General features: G+C 50.5%; 1 protein-coding gene and 1 long non-coding RNA gene across 2 annotated transcripts in view; one reads left to right on the forward strand and one right to left on the reverse strand.

The window, feature by feature from the left end:
- NOL4L (nucleolar protein 4 like) overlaps positions 1-20897 on the reverse strand; it is a 63243-nt gene that overhangs the window by 22356 nt on the left and 19990 nt on the right. The window contains exons 3-4 of the mRNA XM_085079593.1: positions 19215-19326; positions 14571-14680 (exon numbers count right to left, since the gene is read on the reverse strand). Coding sequence (XP_084935719.1) covers positions 14571-14680; positions 19215-19326 — 222 coding nt within the window. The remainder of the gene's footprint in view (positions 1-14570; positions 14681-19214; positions 19327-20897) is intronic.
- LOC146428703 (uncharacterized) lies at positions 783-7089 on the forward strand. The gene is made up of 3 exons (XR_014856068.1): positions 783-1362; positions 2502-3801; positions 5745-7089. It is a non-coding gene; the product is annotated as an uncharacterized LOC146428703 (long non-coding RNA).

The raw sequence follows: 20897 nt of genomic DNA on the forward strand, positions 1-20897 counted from the left end.
TGCCTCTCCAGAAACTCCATCTTGTACGTACAGGAACAGAACTGCAAAGGTCTCCCTGTTGCAAACTATAAATAGTCTCTTTATTGTAAGCATTTGCAGGGAAGCAGCCACCCTAATATCTGGCCTTCTTCACAAGGCTTACTCAAGATTACTGTCAGGCTTAAGAGACAAATGCAAATGCCAAGGTCCTTGCTGCCCACAGTCTCTCACCTGTCCAGTGAGGAGGAGGAGCTCTGGGAGTGACCCATGATGTTTTCAGGTTGCTCAGGCTCAGCTGCAGAGCACATCCAGCCTCAGCACCCAAACCACAACCCAGGAGGCATCATGTCCTCCGAGCACTCACGCATGGGGGAGAAGCAGTGACACGAAGGATGCCTCGCATGCACATGCGATGTAAAGTGCTTTATAAATGTGTACAATTCTCTCGAGGCGCAATAACATTCGCCTATTATTAGAAATACTCTGGCTATCAAACCAGAAACTGATAAGCTATAAATGACTCAAGTTAAACAAGGCTGTCACACGTTCACCAGTCCAGGATTCAGCCACCAGCAGAAAGTCAGCCCCTGCTTTCCAGCCAGAGCATTCTGCTTCCCAGCACTAATACTCTTGGCCAAAATGCCAACAGGACAAACTTCCCAGCATCTCACAGCTCCTCTTGCACAGCCGACCCCAAGGGAATGCAAAGCCAACCATGTAGGTGGCAGCAGGTGAACCTTTTCTGGCAGCAGGGAATGGTCAAAGCCAGCAGCGGGAACTGTGGAGAGAGCATCCATCTGGCTCTGCCAACACCATGGTGCCCCAGGAACTCCTCACACCGCTGTGCCACTTCCCTAAAGTCAGAGAAAAGCCCCAGCCTCAAGTGTGGCTCTGGCCATCCCTGTCACTCCAGCTTTGGCATCCTGCACTGGTCCCTGGCTGCATTCCTTGCTGCTGGTTGGGACACCAGAGGCCACCAGCAAACTCCCTCCTCAGGACACACGTCAGAAACCAAAGGCTGAGCATCGTGATCTCCAAGTGCTGCCCATGAACTGCTGGGACTGCCTCCTCATACCAGGGACAATCCCAGGGACAGGAGGCCCCGGCAGCAGCATCCAGAACACTGGCTGCCCAGCCACAGCTCAAGGAGCAGTCCCATGTCAGTGGGATGGAGCAGAGGGACAGCAGCACAGAACAGCACACATCCAGCCTCAAAGCACAGGACACCAGAGCAGGATCAAAATTTCTGGTTGGATGGGAGCTCGGAATTTCCCTGGATGCCAGTAATGGGGCTGAAGGCTGAGCCTCGCAGTGGTCTCCCCATCCAGCCAAACAAGGAAGCATTTCTCAACAGCAGCAACAGCCACAACTCGGAGCAATACGGTAAATCTAATCTACCCTTCCACCCTCTTTTGGCTTGCAAGTCAGGCAGCTCATTCTTTTTCCTCTCTGGGTTCTCAGGAGAATTCTCTCTGCTAATTTCTTCTTTCCTGTAAACAAACTTCAAATGAAACTTTCATTAGAAAACAGAATGCAATCCATTACCAGTGCCTGTCTCAGGACCTGCTGCCTTTTCCCCAGTTCCACACCACTCGTGGCACAGATTGAAGTGCCAGTGGTGCCCCAAGCAGCCAGCCCAGAGCCAAACCATGAACCCCAGCACTGCTGCTGCCGCCCTCCTCCTTCCTGCCTTTCCCAGCTCTCCGGAGAAATCTCCTCACCCCGCAGTAAAGTCCCATCGCTTTGTTTCCAATGTTCAAGGGACTGAGCGATCAAGGGTCAGGCAGCACAGCTCCTCTCTGCAAGGGGAAGTCGGATCCTGCTGCTGCACTCCCAGGGCACACCCAAACATCGGAGCAGGGCTCCCTGCACGGCTCAGGGTTTGGAAAACAAAATCCTTGCTTCTCTCCTTATCTACAGTCCAACATTCACAGCTGCTCTACAGACATTCATAACCAATATTTTCTACCCAGCAGAGGCAGACACTCACATGCGCAGGGCTCACACTCCACATTTCTGTCCCACTTTTCATTCACAATCTTTGAGCACTGTGCCTGCAAGCGTCTGCTCAGCTTCCCAACTTCGCTCCGAGTTAGAAAACTACTCCTCCTATTATAGAGCTGGAAACCTCGGGTACTGACAACCACCCTGGCTACTCCAGGAACACAGCGAGTTGCTGGCAGATCCAGGAACCCAATCAAGCCCTCCAGACTGCAAGGCTGTAATTGCTAGACAACGTTTCTTCACCCAAGCTCTCCTTCCTGGAGAACACCCTCCCACAGCACGGGCTGGAGCAGGGCAGGGGGGGAAGCTACTCTTATAACCTCGTAAATATATGCAAGACTATCGGTAACCTGCTTATTTTACAGCCAGGCTCAGTTTCTCGGGGACTGCCTTGCAATCTCTCTCCAGTCATTTACATGCTGTGCCTCACGTTTAATATTCCAAGCTCAGAGTCTCAGGACGGTTTATTTTCTCTCTTTAAGTCCTTTTATTTTAAAACATGTCCTTTCACGCCACAGCCTACCATCCCGATGGGATTTCCTTCCGCGGAGCAGGAACCGAGGCTGTGTGCCGTGGAACCTCCCCAGCACACAGCCACGCTCAGCTTCCCACTAGAACCAGACGTGTTTTTAGAATCAACAAAAGGCAACGCGTGACTGCCAGCCCCCAGAACTGCTCCACTGCCACGCCGGTGCCGTGCACGACCTGCCCGGCACAGGCAGCCCCCAGACCTGCCAAACCTGGCCAGGGCACAGCACCTCGCACTGTGACCCACGGCAGCGGCGCGCAGGGACGAGCTCTCAGGAAGGCAGCCTCATCTCCGTCTCAGCCACTGTTTAAACCCAGCCCTCTGAGCATGCCAAGAAGGTATTGAACCAGATTTGACCCTAACTTAACCAGTTCAGCACAGAGAAAGGCTTACTAATGGAAGATAAAACACTCCGGGTCAAAGATTGGTACTGCAGCCACAAATACTGTGGTGGTCATCGCTTCAAAGACCCGAGAAGCCTCGCAGCACACGGGTGTACGCGGGCTGTGGCGGCGGTGAGCTGTGACTGCGCTGCCTACTCGTGTGTACAATTCCCACACCAAAGAGAACATCCCCGGCGCTCTTTGTCAGGTCACTTACGTCCTTATTTACCGCGATTTCTGCTTATTTCTACGGGACCCGGCAAAACCCGGATAATTTGTTAGTTCCCGAAAATGGGCAAAAGAGTTAATTTAAACGGCAAACGGCAAATGGAAGAGGAAGGGAAGCTCATCCCCTTCTCCCCCTCCCCCTTCTCTAAGAGCTCTTCTTCTGGGAACCCCCCCGAGCATTCCCACAGCCCCGAGGCGCGGGGAGCTGCCAGGGCGGGGGGCGGCCCCGCAACCCCTTCCCGGAGCCGCTGCCCCGTTCCTGCTGTTCAGCGGGGAGGTGCTGAACGCGGGGCAAGGGGGACCGGGCTGCATGACTCCCACCACCACCCTGGAGCCCCGCACCTGCCTCCCCCGCACCTGAACTTGCACGCAGCCGATTGCTTTTCCACGCGAGGAGGGGACGGTGCCTGATACCGCGCGGTGTGAAAGGGCACTTTGCTCTTCCCCCAGCACCGGGAAGAGAGTGCCGGGGGGGGGAAGGACCCGGTTTTGGAGGCGGTGGCCGAGCGGAGTAGCGCTGCGGGCTGAGCTGCCGGGGGTCCCCGTGTCCCCACCCTCCCTGACGGCCACGGGACCCCGGTGGGACGCGGTTTCCCACGCGTGTCCCCCCGCAGCAGCGAGGTGCGAGGCGCCGGGCGAGCGTCCCCATCCCCGTCCCCGTCCTACCCCCGCCCGCAGGTAAATAGATACACTCGCGATGGAGCCCTGCCCGCGCGTGTGCGGGGCTCAGCGTGCGGCGAGGATTGACACGTAAGTAGGGCTTTACCTCCAGGGAGGCGGCTATTTCCAGCACAATCCCCGCCCGGGGCCGGGGCCGGTGGTGATGGCGGCGCAGGGCCGGTGCCCGGGGATGGCTGGGGCCGGTGCCCGGGGATGGCCGGGGACGGAGCGCTCCCGCCGCCGCCTCCTCCCACTTTCTTCGGCGCTTTTGTGCTCTTCCGGGCGCGGGGGAGCCGCGCCGGGCGCGGGGAAGGACGCGCCGCCCTCCCCCCCCGCCGCCGGGCAGCCGGGCGGGCGACCCGCAACTTCCCGGGGCCGCGGGGCGGCCGCTCCCCCCGGAGTTGGGGCCGGGCCCCGCGGCCACCGCCCCCCCCGCCCCGCCCCGCCCCGCCCGCCGGTGGCCCCCCCTCTCCTCCCCAGCCCCGCAGCGCCGCGGCCGCGTGGAGCCCCCGCGCATCCCCCCCCGCCCGCCGCCCCGGGGCCGGTACCGGAGCCCCCCGCGGGCGGGCGCCTACCTGGAGCGGAGCCCGGGGCCTGCCGGCCTGCGCCAGCCCGGCGGCGCGGCGGGGAGCGCGGGGCGGAGGGACGGAGGGACGGAGGGAGGGGGCCCGGGCTGGCGGCGCTCCGGAGAGGCTGACAGCCAGCTGCTGCCCGGGGAGAGGGGCCGGCGCTGCGGAGCGCGTCACTCCCGGCTCCCGGGGGGGGGCCGAGGAGGCGGAGGGGGGCGAGCGGGGCCCGGCCGCGGGCGGAGGGGGCGGGGGCGGCGGGGGAAGGGGAGCGGGGCCGCGGGGGGCGGGCGCACCGGGCCGGGCGCGGCGGGGGGCGCGGAGCCGCGCCTGGAAGAGCACATTGTGGAGGGCCGGGAGGGCCCTTCCCCGGGAGGAGACAATGTCCAGGGCCGGGCGCCTGGTGGAGAGCGCGAGAATGCGCGGCCGGGGCACGGTACGGATCGGTTCGCATCGGCCGGGAGGGCCGCTACCCGCCCGGGCATCCTCCGCTCCGCACGGCCCGGGGGGCTGCGATGCGGGGACCCTCCGCTCGGCACAGCACCGGGGACTGCCCCCCGTCACGGCTCGGCTCGCGGACCCTCTGCCCGCCCGGCTCCGTGCGGCCCCGGGGAGCTCGGTCCCTGCGTCCGCCCGTGCGCGGGTGCAAGCGCGGGGCCCCTGCAGCGAGCCCCGGGCGCGGTGGGTCCCGCAGCCCCTTCCCCGCGCGTTGGGTGCCGCGGTGCCTCATCCTTTTGTTCCCGATGATTCTCCCTCGCTCCGCGGGAGCAGAAGGACCCCGCGCTGCCGGCAGCACCGTCACCCACCGCCGCAGCCTCCGAACGCTGGAGCAGGGCTGTTGGGAAACCAGCGGCTTGCCCAGCACAGCCCTGGGCAGGGCACCGGCTGCAACATCACCGGGAGGATGGGGATGCTGTGCCCCAGCTCCGGCGGAGCAGCGCTGGGTGTCCCAGCATCCCCCAGGCTGGTACCCACTCCCAGGCTGGTCTCCGAGGGCAGTGGGTCAATGACCTCTGTCCTAGTTTGGGATCACCATGATGGGATGGTGATCCCCATCGCAGTGATGGGCACCAGCATTGCAGCATCCCCCTCCCCAGCCAACCTCATGTTTCTCTATTTAATGGTTACAAAGGAAATGGTTTGTGAAATAAACCAAGTGTAGTGGTTCGGTGTGAAACCTGCAGTAGGCAAGTGCCAGAAACGGTGCCAGAGCCAGGATAGGAACTGCCAGGTTTGGGTTTATGGCTTGTTAGTGCGGATGTCCAATTATGATATCTGTTCCAGCATTAACCACCTCACTGCCAGGGAAGTGTGCAAGGGAAGAGTGGCTCAGGAAGGTCTGAGGCCAGAGGTGAAAATGGGCATCACTCAGTACTACATTTCTATCTCTTCCAGGCTGATCATGGAGCCAGAGGCTGAAAGGCGAGTGGAGCCCTAAGGGCCTTCCGCAGGAAGTGGATGGCTGGGAGGGCAGCGGGCTGTGAGCCCCCAGCCAAAGGGCCTTCTCTGCACTCCCTTCCAGCTCCATGGCTGCTGCTCCTCCCTGAAGCTAAAATAAAATCCTGACCATTTAAGGTGAACAGGAGCCTTGCCGAGAACCTCAGCGGAGCGGGCTTTAACCCCTTCCCATTGCTGGGCTTTGTTTACTCCTTGCACTTCCTTTGGCTTCAAGCTGGACCAGCTTAAAGCCATTTGGGATAGCACATCCCCTGGGACTGAAGTGCCTGCCCCTCCATTTGGAGATCTCGCAGAGGACACAAGCCGGCCAGGATGCGAGTTGGAAGCACAGTCACTATTCCGTGCTGCCTCACCATGTGGACACTCTTATTTTATACTAAGTGCCTTTGTGTGGGTTAGCTTAATCCACTTTGGAAATGGATTAACCTAAATTTCACATCGGCAAACTTAGTGTGGAACAGCCGGGTCCACACGGGGAGTGAGGGAGGAAAAGCCATTCAGCAAGAGCTGCTGGGCAGGAGCTGCTCCCCGTGCAGGAGAGGGGTCCTGACCCCAAGGGGGGTCACCGCCGTTACAAGTGGGGTCATGAGCCCGACAGAAATGCAATTGTTTGTGCCAGCACGGGGTCACGAGGCTGGCAGAAGTGGGGCTCACCAGCGGAAGAGGGGCTGCGTCCAGAAACAGCCAGGGAAGCGCTGGGAAATGGCCCACCAAGCACCATTCTAGTGGGTATTTTTCGGATTCAAATTGTCTAGGGGGAAATAACTGGCAATTAGATATAGAATTGGTAATAATAATTTATCGAGTTGTCAGGAACAGGGGTAAGTGCCTTACGAGATTACACATTAAAAAAAACGCACACCGTAACAAACAAGTGCTGCTGTTACTGTATCATATATATAATATACATCAAATATATTATTTATAAGTCGCTTCCTTCCCTCTCTCCTCACAATGTGTTCATTACCTCTGGTACCTGCCAGCTCCTTCACATGGACACAGATCTGCCCACGCAGGGAGCCTGGGGCTCCCTGTCCGACTGTGTTGGTCCAGCAGAGTCCTGCTGGATGCCACCGAGCTGCAGGTCCTGGGAAGAGCTATGTCCCAGCTGTGACAGCACCTACAGCACAGAGCCTGCCTGAGCACCAAGCAGTGATGCTTCCAAGGGCATTGCTAATGATGACCTGACCTCATCTGTTGTCATTTCCTAGGTCAAAGCTCCACAAGAATACCAGGGCTGCTGTCAAACCCGGGAATAAACGACATTTAAGGTGCTGCAGGAGCTTAACTGAATGGTTGTGGTGCTGTGGATTGTGGGCACAGGGATCTAGTGGTGGGAGCAGGGACTGCAGGCTCTGGCCATCACGCCAGAGGAGTCACTGACTCATGGACGACCTTGTGCGAGTCACTTGATGTTCTTGTGCCTCTGAAAAGTAGGTTAAATAACAAACGGGACCTCCTGCATTGGGTCCGCCATGACCATCAAACCCTGCTGAGGAATAAGCAGCGAAATGTGAATCTCTCGGGAGTGAGGCCAGTAAGGAAACAGGGGCAGGAGGGACTGAAGGAGGGCATGGCATGAGGGGCAGACACAGCTCTTATCCACAGTGTACTTTTTCTGCCACCCAGAGCAGAGTCAGGGGAAAAAAAGGAGAGTAAAGGTTTGGGAAACTTCATAATAAACCAGATTCCTTGTGGGCTGAGGGCTGTATTCCCACTTCATCCTGGTCACTACTTCCTTAGAAGCAGCAGTAGTTAGCATCTGGCATGGGCATGAATAAAAGAGTTTTTTTTTTCTTGCAGGAGCCAAGACCAAGAGAGGAAAAGGAAATAAAGCTCCATACATCACAGGCTACACCAGTCACTGCCAAATACAGGAGCAGGAAGAGTTGTTTCTGTGGATAGAATTTTCATCTTCTGGAGTGCAGGTGTTTGAAGGAACAGGTCCCTGATGGTCAAATATCCCCTAATATTCCTTTCCACAGCCCAAATCCACAGCCCCAGCAGCGATGTTTGCACTGCTCTATACAGTGAGGACGACCCTTATCACAGCTTATCTCTTGCCACCCCCCAATCAGAATTGAGTAACCATAAACAGAACCACCACTAAACCCATTTTTAGCCATTCTCAAGCCATTCCACATGATTCAGAATCCATCCTTGTGAGTAAAACCGACTCCTCAGTGACACACCTGCTCCTTCTGCACACACACAACTCCTGGTGTGGTTCTGATGGGTCTGTGCAAGGAGACCAGGTGCAAACCTGCCTGCACAGGTTGAACAGCAGTGGAAACAAAAGCAAGCACACTATTCAAGGTTAAAAAGCTGAACCACACAGCTTCATCTTCTGTAATAACGGAAATCATTAATAACAGTTTGTGCTCTCAAAGTAGTTGCCATCCAAGCTCTTGAAGAGCTTTATTAGCGAGCAAGACCTCAGAAGTCTCTCTAAGGTATTATCCCCTTTTTAAAGGGAGAAGGCAATTAAGAAACAGCCATTTGTGTGACTTGATCAAAGTCAATGTACAGCACATCAGCACCTGAACTTCGAGATGATGCAGAACAGCCCACCATGCACAGCTTTCCACAGGAACAGGACAGATCCAACTGGATCTGTAAGACTACTCCATGGATGTTGCAACAGTGTTTTCATCACTCTTAGGTTAACATCTTTACTTTTTCCCCTGGGAATGTTTTCCAGCCCCACTTTACAGGCCCTGAACCAAAATCTTGCTTCCAGTTCTACTGGGAACAGCTGCCTTTGATGCTGGTTAACACACAAGGGATGGGCAGCAGCTCTCCTGACCAAACAGGGAATGTACTGGGAAGAAATGAGGAATTAAAGACAGGTAGTGTAGCTTCTGGCCCTATTTATTCAGTGTTCTCAGACACAAGCTCATGCAGACCAGAGCTCACAACCCTCAGACCAGGTAATGGGTACCAGGATAGATAGGTGTGTGCAGTGAAGAGTGATCAGTCCCAATTCCCCATGGGGGCATCTGCACGACAACCACAGCTCCACTGAGAGCCAGAGAAACTTCTAAACATCCCCCAGCCACTTAGTTGAGCTGCACAACACCACACAGAAGTGAAGAGAGAGTGGGGAAGGGACCACCAGTGGAGCTGTTACATGCAGCAACTAAATATTCCTGTGTAGTGCAGGGGGGTGAACTGTCCCCAGCACCACTGGAAATAGGCAATGCCACCTCCTTTCTTATAGAAAATAGCATGATTCGCCCCAAATGAGAAAAGACTCAGAGTCTTGGCATCACTTCTCATTTGAAGACAAGAGCTGCAGTGACAGGACCGACCCCAGCCAGCCCACGTCGGTCTCACACTGTTTGCTCGCAGCGCACGTCATACTGAACAAACACAGAGCTCACCTGGAGCACTGGGGAAAGTATTGACACATCCACACAGCGAGAAATAAAAGCTCCCGAGTTTTTACAAGCTGGGAACGTCAGAGTTAATTCCCAGTAACAAAAAGGAGTTGCCCTTCGCTGAAAGCAACCCATTCACACCAGGGTGAAACCAGGCTAAATGGATTGGTCATCTGACCTGCTGCATCTCATGAGCCGTTAGGCCGAGGATGAAAGTTTTGCTAAAGCATCTTTGCCAGTAAAGAACGCTGGTGTGACAGCTGGACCTGGCTTTGCCTGGACTAACTGTCGTTAAGAGCAGATCCGAAGTTTCCCAGGCAAAGCCGGCTCCGGGCGGGAGAAGCTCTGTCCCCACTAGAGGGCTGTGCTGCCGAGCCCGCCGAGCAACGAGGAAATGTGTTTCTAACTGGGTGTCTCCCTGTGCCTACAGCCACTAGTCCCTTCTGTACCTAAGGGTCCGTTTAGAGAACTTCTCTAGCGCTCAAAAATTAGCTGAAAGAAACAAAGAGCTTCCCAAGCCATGACAAAGCCTCTTGAATGAGAGCTATCTGGTCAAGTTGATCTAGAGGTATTTATCCCCGGAGATGTTTAACACCCTATTTAATGGATTGGGAAGTACCTTATCATCCTCATGTGATGCAAACACATCATCCCACTTCCTTCCAAGTCCTGCCTGCTTCTGCCTTCCTCACCTCTGTGAACACACACAGCGTTTCTTTAGGATGCCTCCGTGAGACAGACAGTGAAATCCAAGTCCCAGGGCTCGCCCAGCAGCTGCCAGCTCTGCCAGATTTGCTCCTGGTCTCTGGACTATGTGAAATGAGATGTCTGCAATTCTCACTACTGAACTTACAGACTGAAAATAAAAACCCAGTGTTGCTCTCCTCTGGCTGCAAGCTCCCCTCCCTGCCTTCTGTCCCCCCAGGATTGGCTGGAGATGGCTCCAAAGTAGAAGGAAGCAAGTGAGCTGCCAGGGGAAGATGCATCTAGGCTGCTCTCAAAGCCTCTGAGACACTGAAGTGAGCAAGCACAGTAATGGGTAGACCAGGGAAAAAGGAAGTGGAAGGAGGAGGAATTCACATTGCCAGCCTCTGGTCATGAGGCTCCATGAGCTCTCAAATCCTGCAGAGGTTTGATCCTCACCAGCACCAGACAAGACCAACTAAATGTACATCGGTGGGATTTAAGTCCCTGAGCCCCCCTTCCAGGATTATCCAGCTGTCTGAGCTAAAACATTGCTTGAAATAGTGTTCTGAAAACCACTTCACATCCACACACCATCACACACTCCAGGCTTACAGGGAAATTACTGGATGGATGGAATGTGTGACGGTGCAGGACAAGGCTCTGTCCCTCTCAAACACTTACAAGTCAGTGCAGCAAAGCCATAGCAACAAGAAAAACACTCTTCTTATTTCCCATCCAAGAGCAGCTCCTGCCATTCACTGATTGCGTGACCTTCTGCCAGCAGCCACTGAAGCAATCTTTGAAAACATTTCTGTATCATTTGAACCTGGTTACTCAGCCCTGGACTGTTTCTGCAAGGTAGCAGCAACAACTCCTGAGCTGAGAGAGAGTCTGGTATTTCAGTGCTGGGATTTGTCCTCTTGAAATCTTTCTATTCCTCCCGTCACCAGTGGAAATCCTGCCCAACAGTGGCATAAAAAATAAATCCAAGGCTGAGGTTGAGTAACACAGAAAAGATTGTTTGAAAAATGACTGCAATAGAATAACCAATCATTTAAAAATGCTAATATTTAGCATTTGAAAATTAGGTGGAAGGATCATTATAGATAAATATCAAATATCTTCTTTTCATTCTTTTTTGCTGCTAGATTGGGAGGGTCAGCAGTTCAGAGATGCTTTAATGCCTTGGTAGATACCATAAAATGAGGCTAATTCAGCAGTCTGGAAAGGGTAAGGGGCCTTATTTTTTTCACATGTGAGAACTGGTATAAAATGGGGATAAAGGAAGATTCCCATCCTAGAAGATCCTGCTTGTCCTAGTGAACCCCCTATAAACAACATGGTTCTCTGCTGTTTTCCACTGTGCCAGAACAGATGTTCTGACTCCAAGAAACAGATAGAAATATATTCTACAGGAATTCTTCATTTTGTGAGCAACCATGTAAAGAGCTTCTCTTCTGACAGTTTTTTGTCCCTAAGCAGAGATAAAATGCTTTCTTTACAGTTCTTCTGGCTGTGCTTCCTTCTGGAGACACTGGTGCCCTAATACTGATGTGCTTAGCAGCACTAATAGATTACACTTACATGCACTTTTTTTTCCTGAATAATGAAGTTAAAAGGCCACTTTGGCATAAATTCACTCATTGTTACCCCAAGTGAAGCGAGTTCCTCCTGGTGCTGCTGCATACAAATAATTGCTTTTGGCCAAAGCCAAGGGAAACACGAGTCCATTGCTTAATTTATTTCTATTAACACCATCAAATGTTAGTGAGAGAAAGGCAGCAAGGTGACACAATGGCAGCATTCAGTGAGAGCAGCCTGGACATGTTGGTAGATAAAACCCTTGCAGGGGATATCTTTGTAGTGCAAATTTTAAAAAGCAGACTGTATCTTCTGCCTGTTTTGTATTTGCAGAAAAGTCAGAATTATTTCTATTGTCTTCAGAGGGCTTTTTCAGTTGGCAAACACCTGGAACTCCAAAAGTTGCAACACCTGAACTGTGCAACCCTAACCCTAAGCCTGGGGAAGGGAGAGCAGCAGCATGTGTCACACCATGCTCTACACAACTGCCAGGTTCCTCCAGGAAAAAAGGATGGCATTGTTGTCTTTCCAGTGCAAAGTATGAAGAAAAACAAAACTAGCAGTGGAATGCTTGTAGAGGGAACTGAACCCTATTTTTGGCATTATTACACACATTTTCTTCAGGTAGCCTCAGCATTAGCAGCTCCAGGTCCAGCCTCACTTGTCTCAGGAGTGTGGCACCTGTTTTCACTCAAATTGCACCAGGGGAAGTTTAGTTTGGATATTAGGAAAAATTTCTTCACCAAAAGGGTTGCCCAGCCCTCAGACAGGCTGTCCAGGGCAGCAGTGGACAGTAGTGGACTTAAATCCTCATCCCTGGAGTGATTTATGCCATGTAGATGTGGCACTTGGGGACATGATTTTGTGGTGGGCTTGGCAGTACTGCAGGAATGGTTGGACTCAATTATCTTGAAGATCATTTCAACCCAAATAATTATATTGATTCCACAGGGGAAGCTGGGGAGTGTCCTGTATCAGAAGGGACAGCACTCAAATCCTGCTGGATTTTCCCCAGCAGGTCCAACCATCTGAATCCTCTCTACACTTCTGTCATGACAGAAAGTTTTAATGCTTCAGAAGTCTGAGCAGTAGGACTGATCTTTTGTTATTCTGCTCTCAGGAATCAGTTTCAGTAACACAGTGAATGGCAAATTTTACTTCTTCTGAACAGGTTTTTCCCTTGGCTGCTACAGCTTGAAAAGCTTCGAAAGCTGCGCTGCAATGTAACGACAGGAGCACGAGGGAAGGAAAACTTTAGAGGCAGGGAATAACATCAAACCATTTGATTTATGATCTAAACCAACAACTGCTGGTTGCCTCAGCTGGTCCCTTTTTGTTCCCACATGACATACACTTCTATTCCAATCCCTGCAAGCTTCAGGAGTATTCATGTTAGCAGCACGTTATATCGATCTAGTGACAGTTCCAGTGCAAACTGCTACACCAAAATTCAGGGTATACACTCTAAATTACCAACCAAAGTTCTCATAACAAGCATCCCAAAGCAGGCAGCTGCAAAACTCAAGATCCACTCCTGAAGCCTGCCAGCTTCTGGGGGGTTTGTTATTCTGGGAATAAGATCAAAATGCAAGGCCAGTTTTCTACTTGTAAAAACTGGGTACCTGAGTTTAATGAAGCTTTCTAGCACACTTCCCTTGAGCAACTTCAGAGCCAAGAGAACAGGTTGAAAATTCATAAATGCTGACAGTCCTCTGTATGCAGTAAACTTAACTTGAAACAATCACCTCAAACACTGAAAAGCACAGTCATGCTTTACCCTGACCATGGTAAAGAACAGGATTGCAGGGTCTGCCACACTAATGCCACTCTGCCAGGAGCTGCACCAACACCCAGCAAACACTGCACAGCCCAAAGGTGGTTGAACATGTTTGCCTGTGTATCCAGAAGTGGTCTCAAAGTAGCCATCAGATGGCACAAAGGGGCACACACTCCATGTCCCCAGCCCAGTTCAGCCCAGTCCAGTTCAGCCCAGCTGTACCCTAAATTGCCCACAGTTCTACTGCCTGACCCATCATGAGCACAAAACCTGGCACAACAGCCTTTCCCCTTTCAAAATCTAAACCAAATCCTTAAACTCACTCAAGTGTCAAACAAGTGCAAAGGAAAAAGCTCTGAGACACAGAAGTGCTTCCCACCAGATGCCATTTTGTCCTCCAGCAAGAAGGTTTCACAATAGAAATGATGGAGGAGCTCGGTATCCCTCCAGCAAACCCACACTTGGCACTTCACACCCTGGCAGTGATGATCTAACCCACATCCCTTTAGGAAGCTGCTGGATAAAAGCCCCTATCGGGTGCTCAGGCTCTCAGCAATGTTTTCCACCACAGCACCATGCAAATGCTGTCACATCTTGCCACTGGCAGCAATGTGTGAAATCAGGTTCAGGTTTCAGTGTGCTGGAAAGAAAATCCAGCGCTGGCTTCCAGTGCAGATTGTGGGGAGCAAGTAAAACATACTTTTCTTTTTATAGACTGTTTCCATGGTGCACAGAGGTTCCCATAGCTAATTCTGCAGCTGCAGAACTTCAGAAAATTGCACAGCCTGGGTACAATCCTGTGGCACAGTGCCCCATACATCCCCAAAGCAAAATCCAGTGGCTTAGCACTGTCACCAAACAACAGAGCCATGTCTCACTTTGACATGGGAGCTGTGGCTGAACCCCCTCAAGCTGCTGAGCAGTTTAAGAGAACCCCAGAGCATGCAAAGCCAGGTCTGGGCTTCAGACCCCATCTGCTAAAGCTCCCAGACATCAGTGAGAGATAAACAAATTACTACTTGCCGTGTTTATGTTTAAAACAATTTCTTAGAAGAACCGTATGTCTGAAGAACAAGCAAACTGTTATAAGCAATAACTTAACCAACCCCATCTCTGCCTCTCTCCAGTGTCACAACTCTGAAGCAGCCCAGTTTGCTTCCTCAGCTAGGAGATCCAGGATGTGCTGCCCCCCAACTTCCATGCAAGAGCATGTGCTGTGGTCAGAGCCCAGCCTGCTTGGACAAACCATTGCCAGAAACATCCCCCCAGAATCAATGTGCCCAGCACCATTGCTCCGTTCAGCCCCTCGGCACACACAGATCCCGGCACATCGCTCACCTGCTCCTGTGAGTTCATCACCCGTAACTTCATCTGCTTCAGGTAAGTCGAGGTGAGGGGCATGTTGTAGTCAATGATCCCAGAAACCAAGGAGGAAGGTGGCTCGCTCTCTGAAGAACAAAGGACTTTATTTAGAAGAGATTCTCATAACTGTTACACAGCAGTATTCAGGAGAACTTTGAATCCTTGGCAAGAGCCACCACCCGCTGAGAGAAGGTTCTTCTAAGAACATGACCCCAACAAGAGCATAATTACAGAACAGATGTTGTCTTGGGGGAAAAAAAAAGAAAACAAACATTGCTGTCACTCGTGAAAAAAAACTACACTGCATAATGTATAATTTTTCAGTGTCCCCCAAACTAGAGGAAGAAGCTGAGTCTTGCTGAAGCCTCAGAAGCATTTCCATGCACATGAGATTTATGCAGGGGGTGATGAACAAGGATCTATTTGCAGCCTGCTTCAGCATTGCAAAGTCTTGCCAATTTTGCTGGGATTCCCTCAGGTAGGAGTTAACATTAAGGCAACGTATTAAGTATCTCTATCTGGTGATGAAGATTATTTTTAACATCCTCATTAAAACACAAACTTAATTTTAGAGATCTTTAATTTAAATTGTTCCTGTTGATTCCTCTGGCTGCATCACATTGAGCTCTAGAGATGGCCCCAGGTTTGGATGCTCTTGCAGATCACTCTGTCTGGCCAGGCCAAAAGAGTCCCCACAAAGCAAATTCTTAGTGATTTCTCAGAATTCATAAAGATTCATCAGCTCTGCCACCACCACTGTGAGCTCTCCACACAGGACACAAAGGCTGCTGGAATGATCTGTTCTAACATTGAATTTACAGGCTCATGCAGTGGGTTTGTCCAGGAGGAAAGCTGCCATTGTCCACAGGGATGGCTGGTGGCTAAAAGTAAGATTTCTTTGCCCTCAGCACAGGCAGATGCAAGTTTGGAGAATTAATCCAGCCTTCCAGCACATGCTGAAGGGATGTGTGGTATCCTCTGGACAGGGAGCTTAAGCAATAAAAGGAGAAGAAGGATTTCCAGGAGCTGAAGGTAAAGTGACAGTGGGAGGTTTCCATTCCTGGTTCAGACCCTCCCTGGCTAGCCTGCATTTTCTGGGGTCAGTGGTTTCACAGGCATGTGTGACAGAGCCCCTTGAAAAAGAGCCTTCACAAAATGTTTTACAGCACCTCAGAAAAGCTATCAACCCAATCCTAATGGGCCTGCTTCTCAGAAATGCTGAGTGTCAAAAAATACCGTCAAAACTCAGCAGAGCTGAAGATGCTCCACACCTCTGGAAAAACCAGATCTGTCATGTCTGATTAAGAAATTACCTGACCCCAAAACTGTCTGTAATTGAGTTGAACATCACATAGGTTTTTGCAAATCTTCTCTATCAAGACATTGACTCAGTCCATGGAAATACAATGCTTTTTCCAGGTCCATCTAATCCATCTGTGCAGGGAAGGGTGGCTAGGGCCACTCAGGCCATCAACTTGCCCAGATTCGAAGGTCCAAAGCTTTTAGGAACATTATAAACTAATTCCTCCCTCTTTTCTCATGGCTGTATGTCAGCAGCCTCTGTCACGCTCTGATCTACAGATTAGGAGTATTTTTATGTCTCTATATATTAAACAACCCAAGGAAACCATTATTCTGCTCTGCAAGGATGCTGTGTAATGATGAAAAGATGCTAAAATCCCAGTGCAAAGGGAGCTTTTCACAGGAACAAAACCTGCCACCTTCCCCAGCTGGCTGAGTCCCTAAGAGTTTAGGAAAGCCTTTGCTAAGAGTAACACAGATAGTGCTGCTCTCTCCTGAAGCACAGGCATGGATGAGGTGAGTGTTTCGGATCTCTGAGGATGATAAGTTGCTCTCCTGCCATTCCTCACCCCACTGCTCAGCGCTGCAGAGATGAATGAAGCTGAACAGGAGCAGCTCAGCAACTTCAGCTGGGAAGGAAGAGGGAGGTAAGTGATCTTTTAGAGCTTAGATTCTGCCTGAAACCAGCCTGATGTAAATTTGGAACAATCCCATTAGAGGCCACAAATTTACTGTGAATTTGTGTGACTGCAGCACACAAGGGTTTGAGCCCAAGAAACCAAACCCATTTTTTTCCCCTTTTCCTAAGTTATCTGGAAAAGAAAGAAAACCTTTGTTTTAAAAGGCCTGGGGGGCTCCATGGGAACAATCCTCACATCCTATGTCACAGGAGGAAGCTCTTGGAATCCTTTAGCTCATTTTTCAGTTATCTCTATCACATGCCCCACATGTTGGACACACAGATGGAAGAGGCAGAGCAGTTGAAAGTGAAATGGTTTTGATCCTAGCTCCACATTTGTATCACTCCACCGGAATCACTCCTAATTTAATAACACTGTAAAGAGATCCCAGTGAAGTCCAGTGACGTTCAAACTTTCCCACGAGCAAGACAATTTGCTTTTATGAATGATGTGGGTGCCCTGCAGGGTTTCATGTCAGATATGTTTAATTAGGGATTTTTGTGATCACCAGTTAAATGTGTTCAGATTTGTTTCACGGACAAGAGAAGTAGGAAGAGATGGGAATGACTCAAATTTTGTCATCTTACTGAGTTAAACTTTACCTGTATATGCTTGTATGTGTATATGCATGGGCATACACCTCAGTAATTCTTCTACGACCCCAGTGTTTTTTTAGGTGATTTGCTCCTGATAAATTCCTGAATACGTGTTAGTGAAATCAGACACTCTTCCCCAGTAAAAGTAACCTTATCTAATCTACTCAATATATTTTCACATGTACTTAGTCACTATTTAGGTGCTGTTCAAGCAGAAAAGCACTTCTGTCCTTTCATTCCTGGTAAGTAAATAGGACTTTTTACCTGTGGGATCCTTTGTATTCCTGATTGATTTATTTTTAAGAGAACTGCTAAGGGGAGAAGCTTAATGAAAATAATTAATAATTGATATTAATTTATAAATTTGCTCAGGACAGATGGATCTCAGTCTCAATCATGGTTTCCACAGCTAGGACCACCATGGGGTGGATACCCAGAACTGGGTGCTCCCTGAGCTGTCTCTGAACTGGGATGTGTGCTGGGAAAGGCACAGGAGATGCAGGATGGTGGGTAGGTGGAATCTCCTGAAGGAACATCAGGTTGGATGGAGCTTTGAGCAACCCAGTCTAATGGAACATGTCCCTCCCCATGGCAGGGCATTGGAATGAGATGAACTTTAAGGTTTGTTCCAATCCAAACTAGTCTGTGACTCTGTGAAGGAACAACAACGCTTTTCATCAGCTCCCTCCTGAAATGGGATCCAAAGCTTTGGGACTGGCAGCTTGGCTACTGCCAGGCATTTAGGGAGGTGTCCTGGCGTGGGTGAAGCCAAAAGGCCACATCCCTGTTGTCCTGACTCATCCCATCACCCTTCCCATCCACGGAGCTGGCTGCTGCAGCCGCAGCACTCGGCACGTCACCCGTGATGGATGTGGCGCAATCAGTGTGAAGGTCAGCTTTGCTCCCAGCAAGGCCAAAGGCCAAAACTGTTCTTGATGTAATTGGAAAGAGGGATCAGGCCCTTAGCTGGCAAAGTGGGAAGTGTTGTGGTAATGGAGCTCCAGCTAATAGAATTCACATGGGGTTATTTGGGAGAGTTTTTAAAAAATATAATGAGTACAAAGCATTTCAGTCACTACCTTTGGATAGATGGCACATAATCCACTTACACAAAACCTCTGGGATGTCCATAGCTCTGCTCCCAGCAGTAAACAGTTGGCAATCAGTATTTAATACTAGAATTTTTCTATTGTTGGGCCTTTTGTTTCTTAAATTCTGCTTCCCTTCTTGATAAGTGCTGCCAAATGAGCCAGTTTGCCATGCCACTTTTGAAAAAGACCAACTCTCTGTAGCTTGCTTACTGTTTTTTTAAAGAGGCAATTTTGTTGGCTGAAACCAACATCACTTTGATGCTTTGCACTTGATCATGAAAACAAGTTTGTAATTCAGAAAAAATACACAAACATTCAACCAGCTAGTCTAGAAGAGAACCTGGTCCCATCTTCTCCCCACTCCTCTCTTTTAGGCCTAAGGAGCTGCAGATTGGATCTGTCTACAAAAGAATTACAACAAGTCAACCACCTCAGTGGCCACACTAATTGTGTGTGTACACAGGCACAGTGTAACTGTGATTGCCAAAACACTTGCCATTATCAAACCCAGAATCATGTGCTTATCTATTAATTAGTGTAAATTGCTTCTTTATCAGAAACTTCAGCTATTCAGACATATTCTGTGTCTTTCAATACCAAATTACCAGTTCCAGGGAAAAACTTTAGGTTATACTTTTTAGATGTTGAAGTTTCTACCCACACATGATCAGGGGCTGATTGCAGCCATATCTCTGGTATTTTTGACCCACGTTTTGGGTGGCACTGGGGAACCTAGGAAAAAAAGCCATGTTGCTTCTGCTCCCTATGCTGAAAGGTGCAGGTTTAAGCAATTCTTTTAGCTTGGCTCTAAGATGAAAAATAGCCCAGGTTAGGAAAACTGTATGGTTAAGATGTATCTCCTGGGCGGGGCAGTATCTGGCAGCTGTCAGTGGCACAGCGCTGGTACAAAATGCAGTGTCAGCTCTGCTGGCAGAAGTCACTCGCCTTTACCTTTGGGCTCCAGGCCGTTGGAGTTGAAATGCATCCTCTTCTGGCACTCGGTGCAACTCATCAGGAACCTGGTCACAGCCTCTCTTGGGAGGAAAGCATAGGTCTCTGCAATCTGGGGAAACAACAGAGAGCTGTATGTCCTGGAAGAGGGAGAATGAAGCGGAGAGCACGGGGACCATGGGCACAGCTCTTAGCCATACATTATTCTCTCCAGCCCTAAATCCCTCCGTTCAGAGCAGCTGTTGGTGGGGGAACACTTGGGGAGGGTAACTGGTGTGCCAGAGATGCAACAAGACAAAAATGAACAGATCTTTGAATTCCCTGCATAGCCATATCTTCCCAGACACTCCTTTCCATTCCCAGCTGGAATCTGGGAAGAGCAAAGCCATGAATGTGTAAGAATCAAATGCGAAAGTAAGGCCTCGTCAGCTCTGTTTGCATTGTTAATTACCATCACACCAGTAACCTGAAGAATCCATTAATCTTTTGTAAGGGCAGGTCACTTTTTCCCACAATGACAATCAATTACTGTTAATAATACTTTGCACTTCTGTGACATATTTTATCTAGGGAATTGAAAACATTTTTACAAACAGTAATGAATTAAGTCCCCTGAACCTTTGTGGGATATGTATCTTACAGATGAGGAAAAGCTAAGGATAAATATTTAAAACTTGGATGCTTGAAGTTAAACACTGGAACCAGACCTAAGCACCCACAGAAGGTGCCTGGCAATCCCAGAGTCCTGTTATTGTAATTAATTTCTGCCAGCAGTAATTTTACGGTATTTCTAAAGATCAAGACTAGGTTATTTGGAGAAGGAAGGAGTCAATTTTAATGCAGACTTCTTTAAGGCCATAAAAGACCATCAAATCTTGGAGTCTGACCTGTGTAGCACAAGTCACAAAATTTCACCCAGGCGCTTCTGCAGCCCAGTGGCCTGTGGTTTGCCTCAAACATCATCCAGGAAGACATCTGGTCTTAATTGGAAGGCATTAAAAGGTGGAGAGCCCACCTCTTACTTTGGGCTGGTTCCTACGCTTAATCACCCATCCTGTTTGGTCTAAGTGACTTGTCCGAGCACAACAGCTCCCAAACCAGGGGCCGTGACCCCCACAGGGGTCACAGCACTTACAAGTGGGGTCATAAAACAGACAGAAATTCAATTGTTTGTGCCAGTCCTCGGGGCTGCGAGCCCGGCAGAAGTGGGGCTCAGGACGGGAAGTGGGGCTGCAAGCAGACGCCTCAAGGATGAGGGTTGGTGATGGGGCTGAGCCAGGAGGGGGGCCCAGGATGTCCTGATCCCCCTCCTCTGGCCGGTGGGCATCATCCTCATACCTTATGCAGTTAACAAATAATACCTAAATCATATAAATCCATATTAAGAAGACAAATACCTAAATTCCAAGCATGTTTCTGCCCTGAGGGGGTGCTGTTCTAGAAGCAGAGCGGCGGGGCAGGGGCAGAGGCTCTGCTGGATCATGGCTAAGGCAGTGCCGTGCCCTGCCGCTGCGGTGGGAGGGAGCCACATCCATCTCCACTGCGCGGCAGCAGAGCCCGGGCTTTCACACGCACAGAATGCCAGATGGGTGGAAAGTTCAGGCGGGGACCTTGTCCCAGCGCTCAAATGGAGGCTGCAGTGCCTGGTCCTCATGGGATTCTCCTCCTATTTAGCTGCAGCCC

The sequence above is a fragment of the Lichenostomus cassidix genome, chromosome 20 (assembly GCF_008360975.1).
Source record: "Lichenostomus cassidix isolate B80296 chromosome 20, HeHo_3.0, whole genome shotgun sequence".
Lineage (NCBI taxonomy): Eukaryota > Metazoa > Chordata > Aves > Passeriformes > Meliphagidae > Lichenostomus > Lichenostomus cassidix.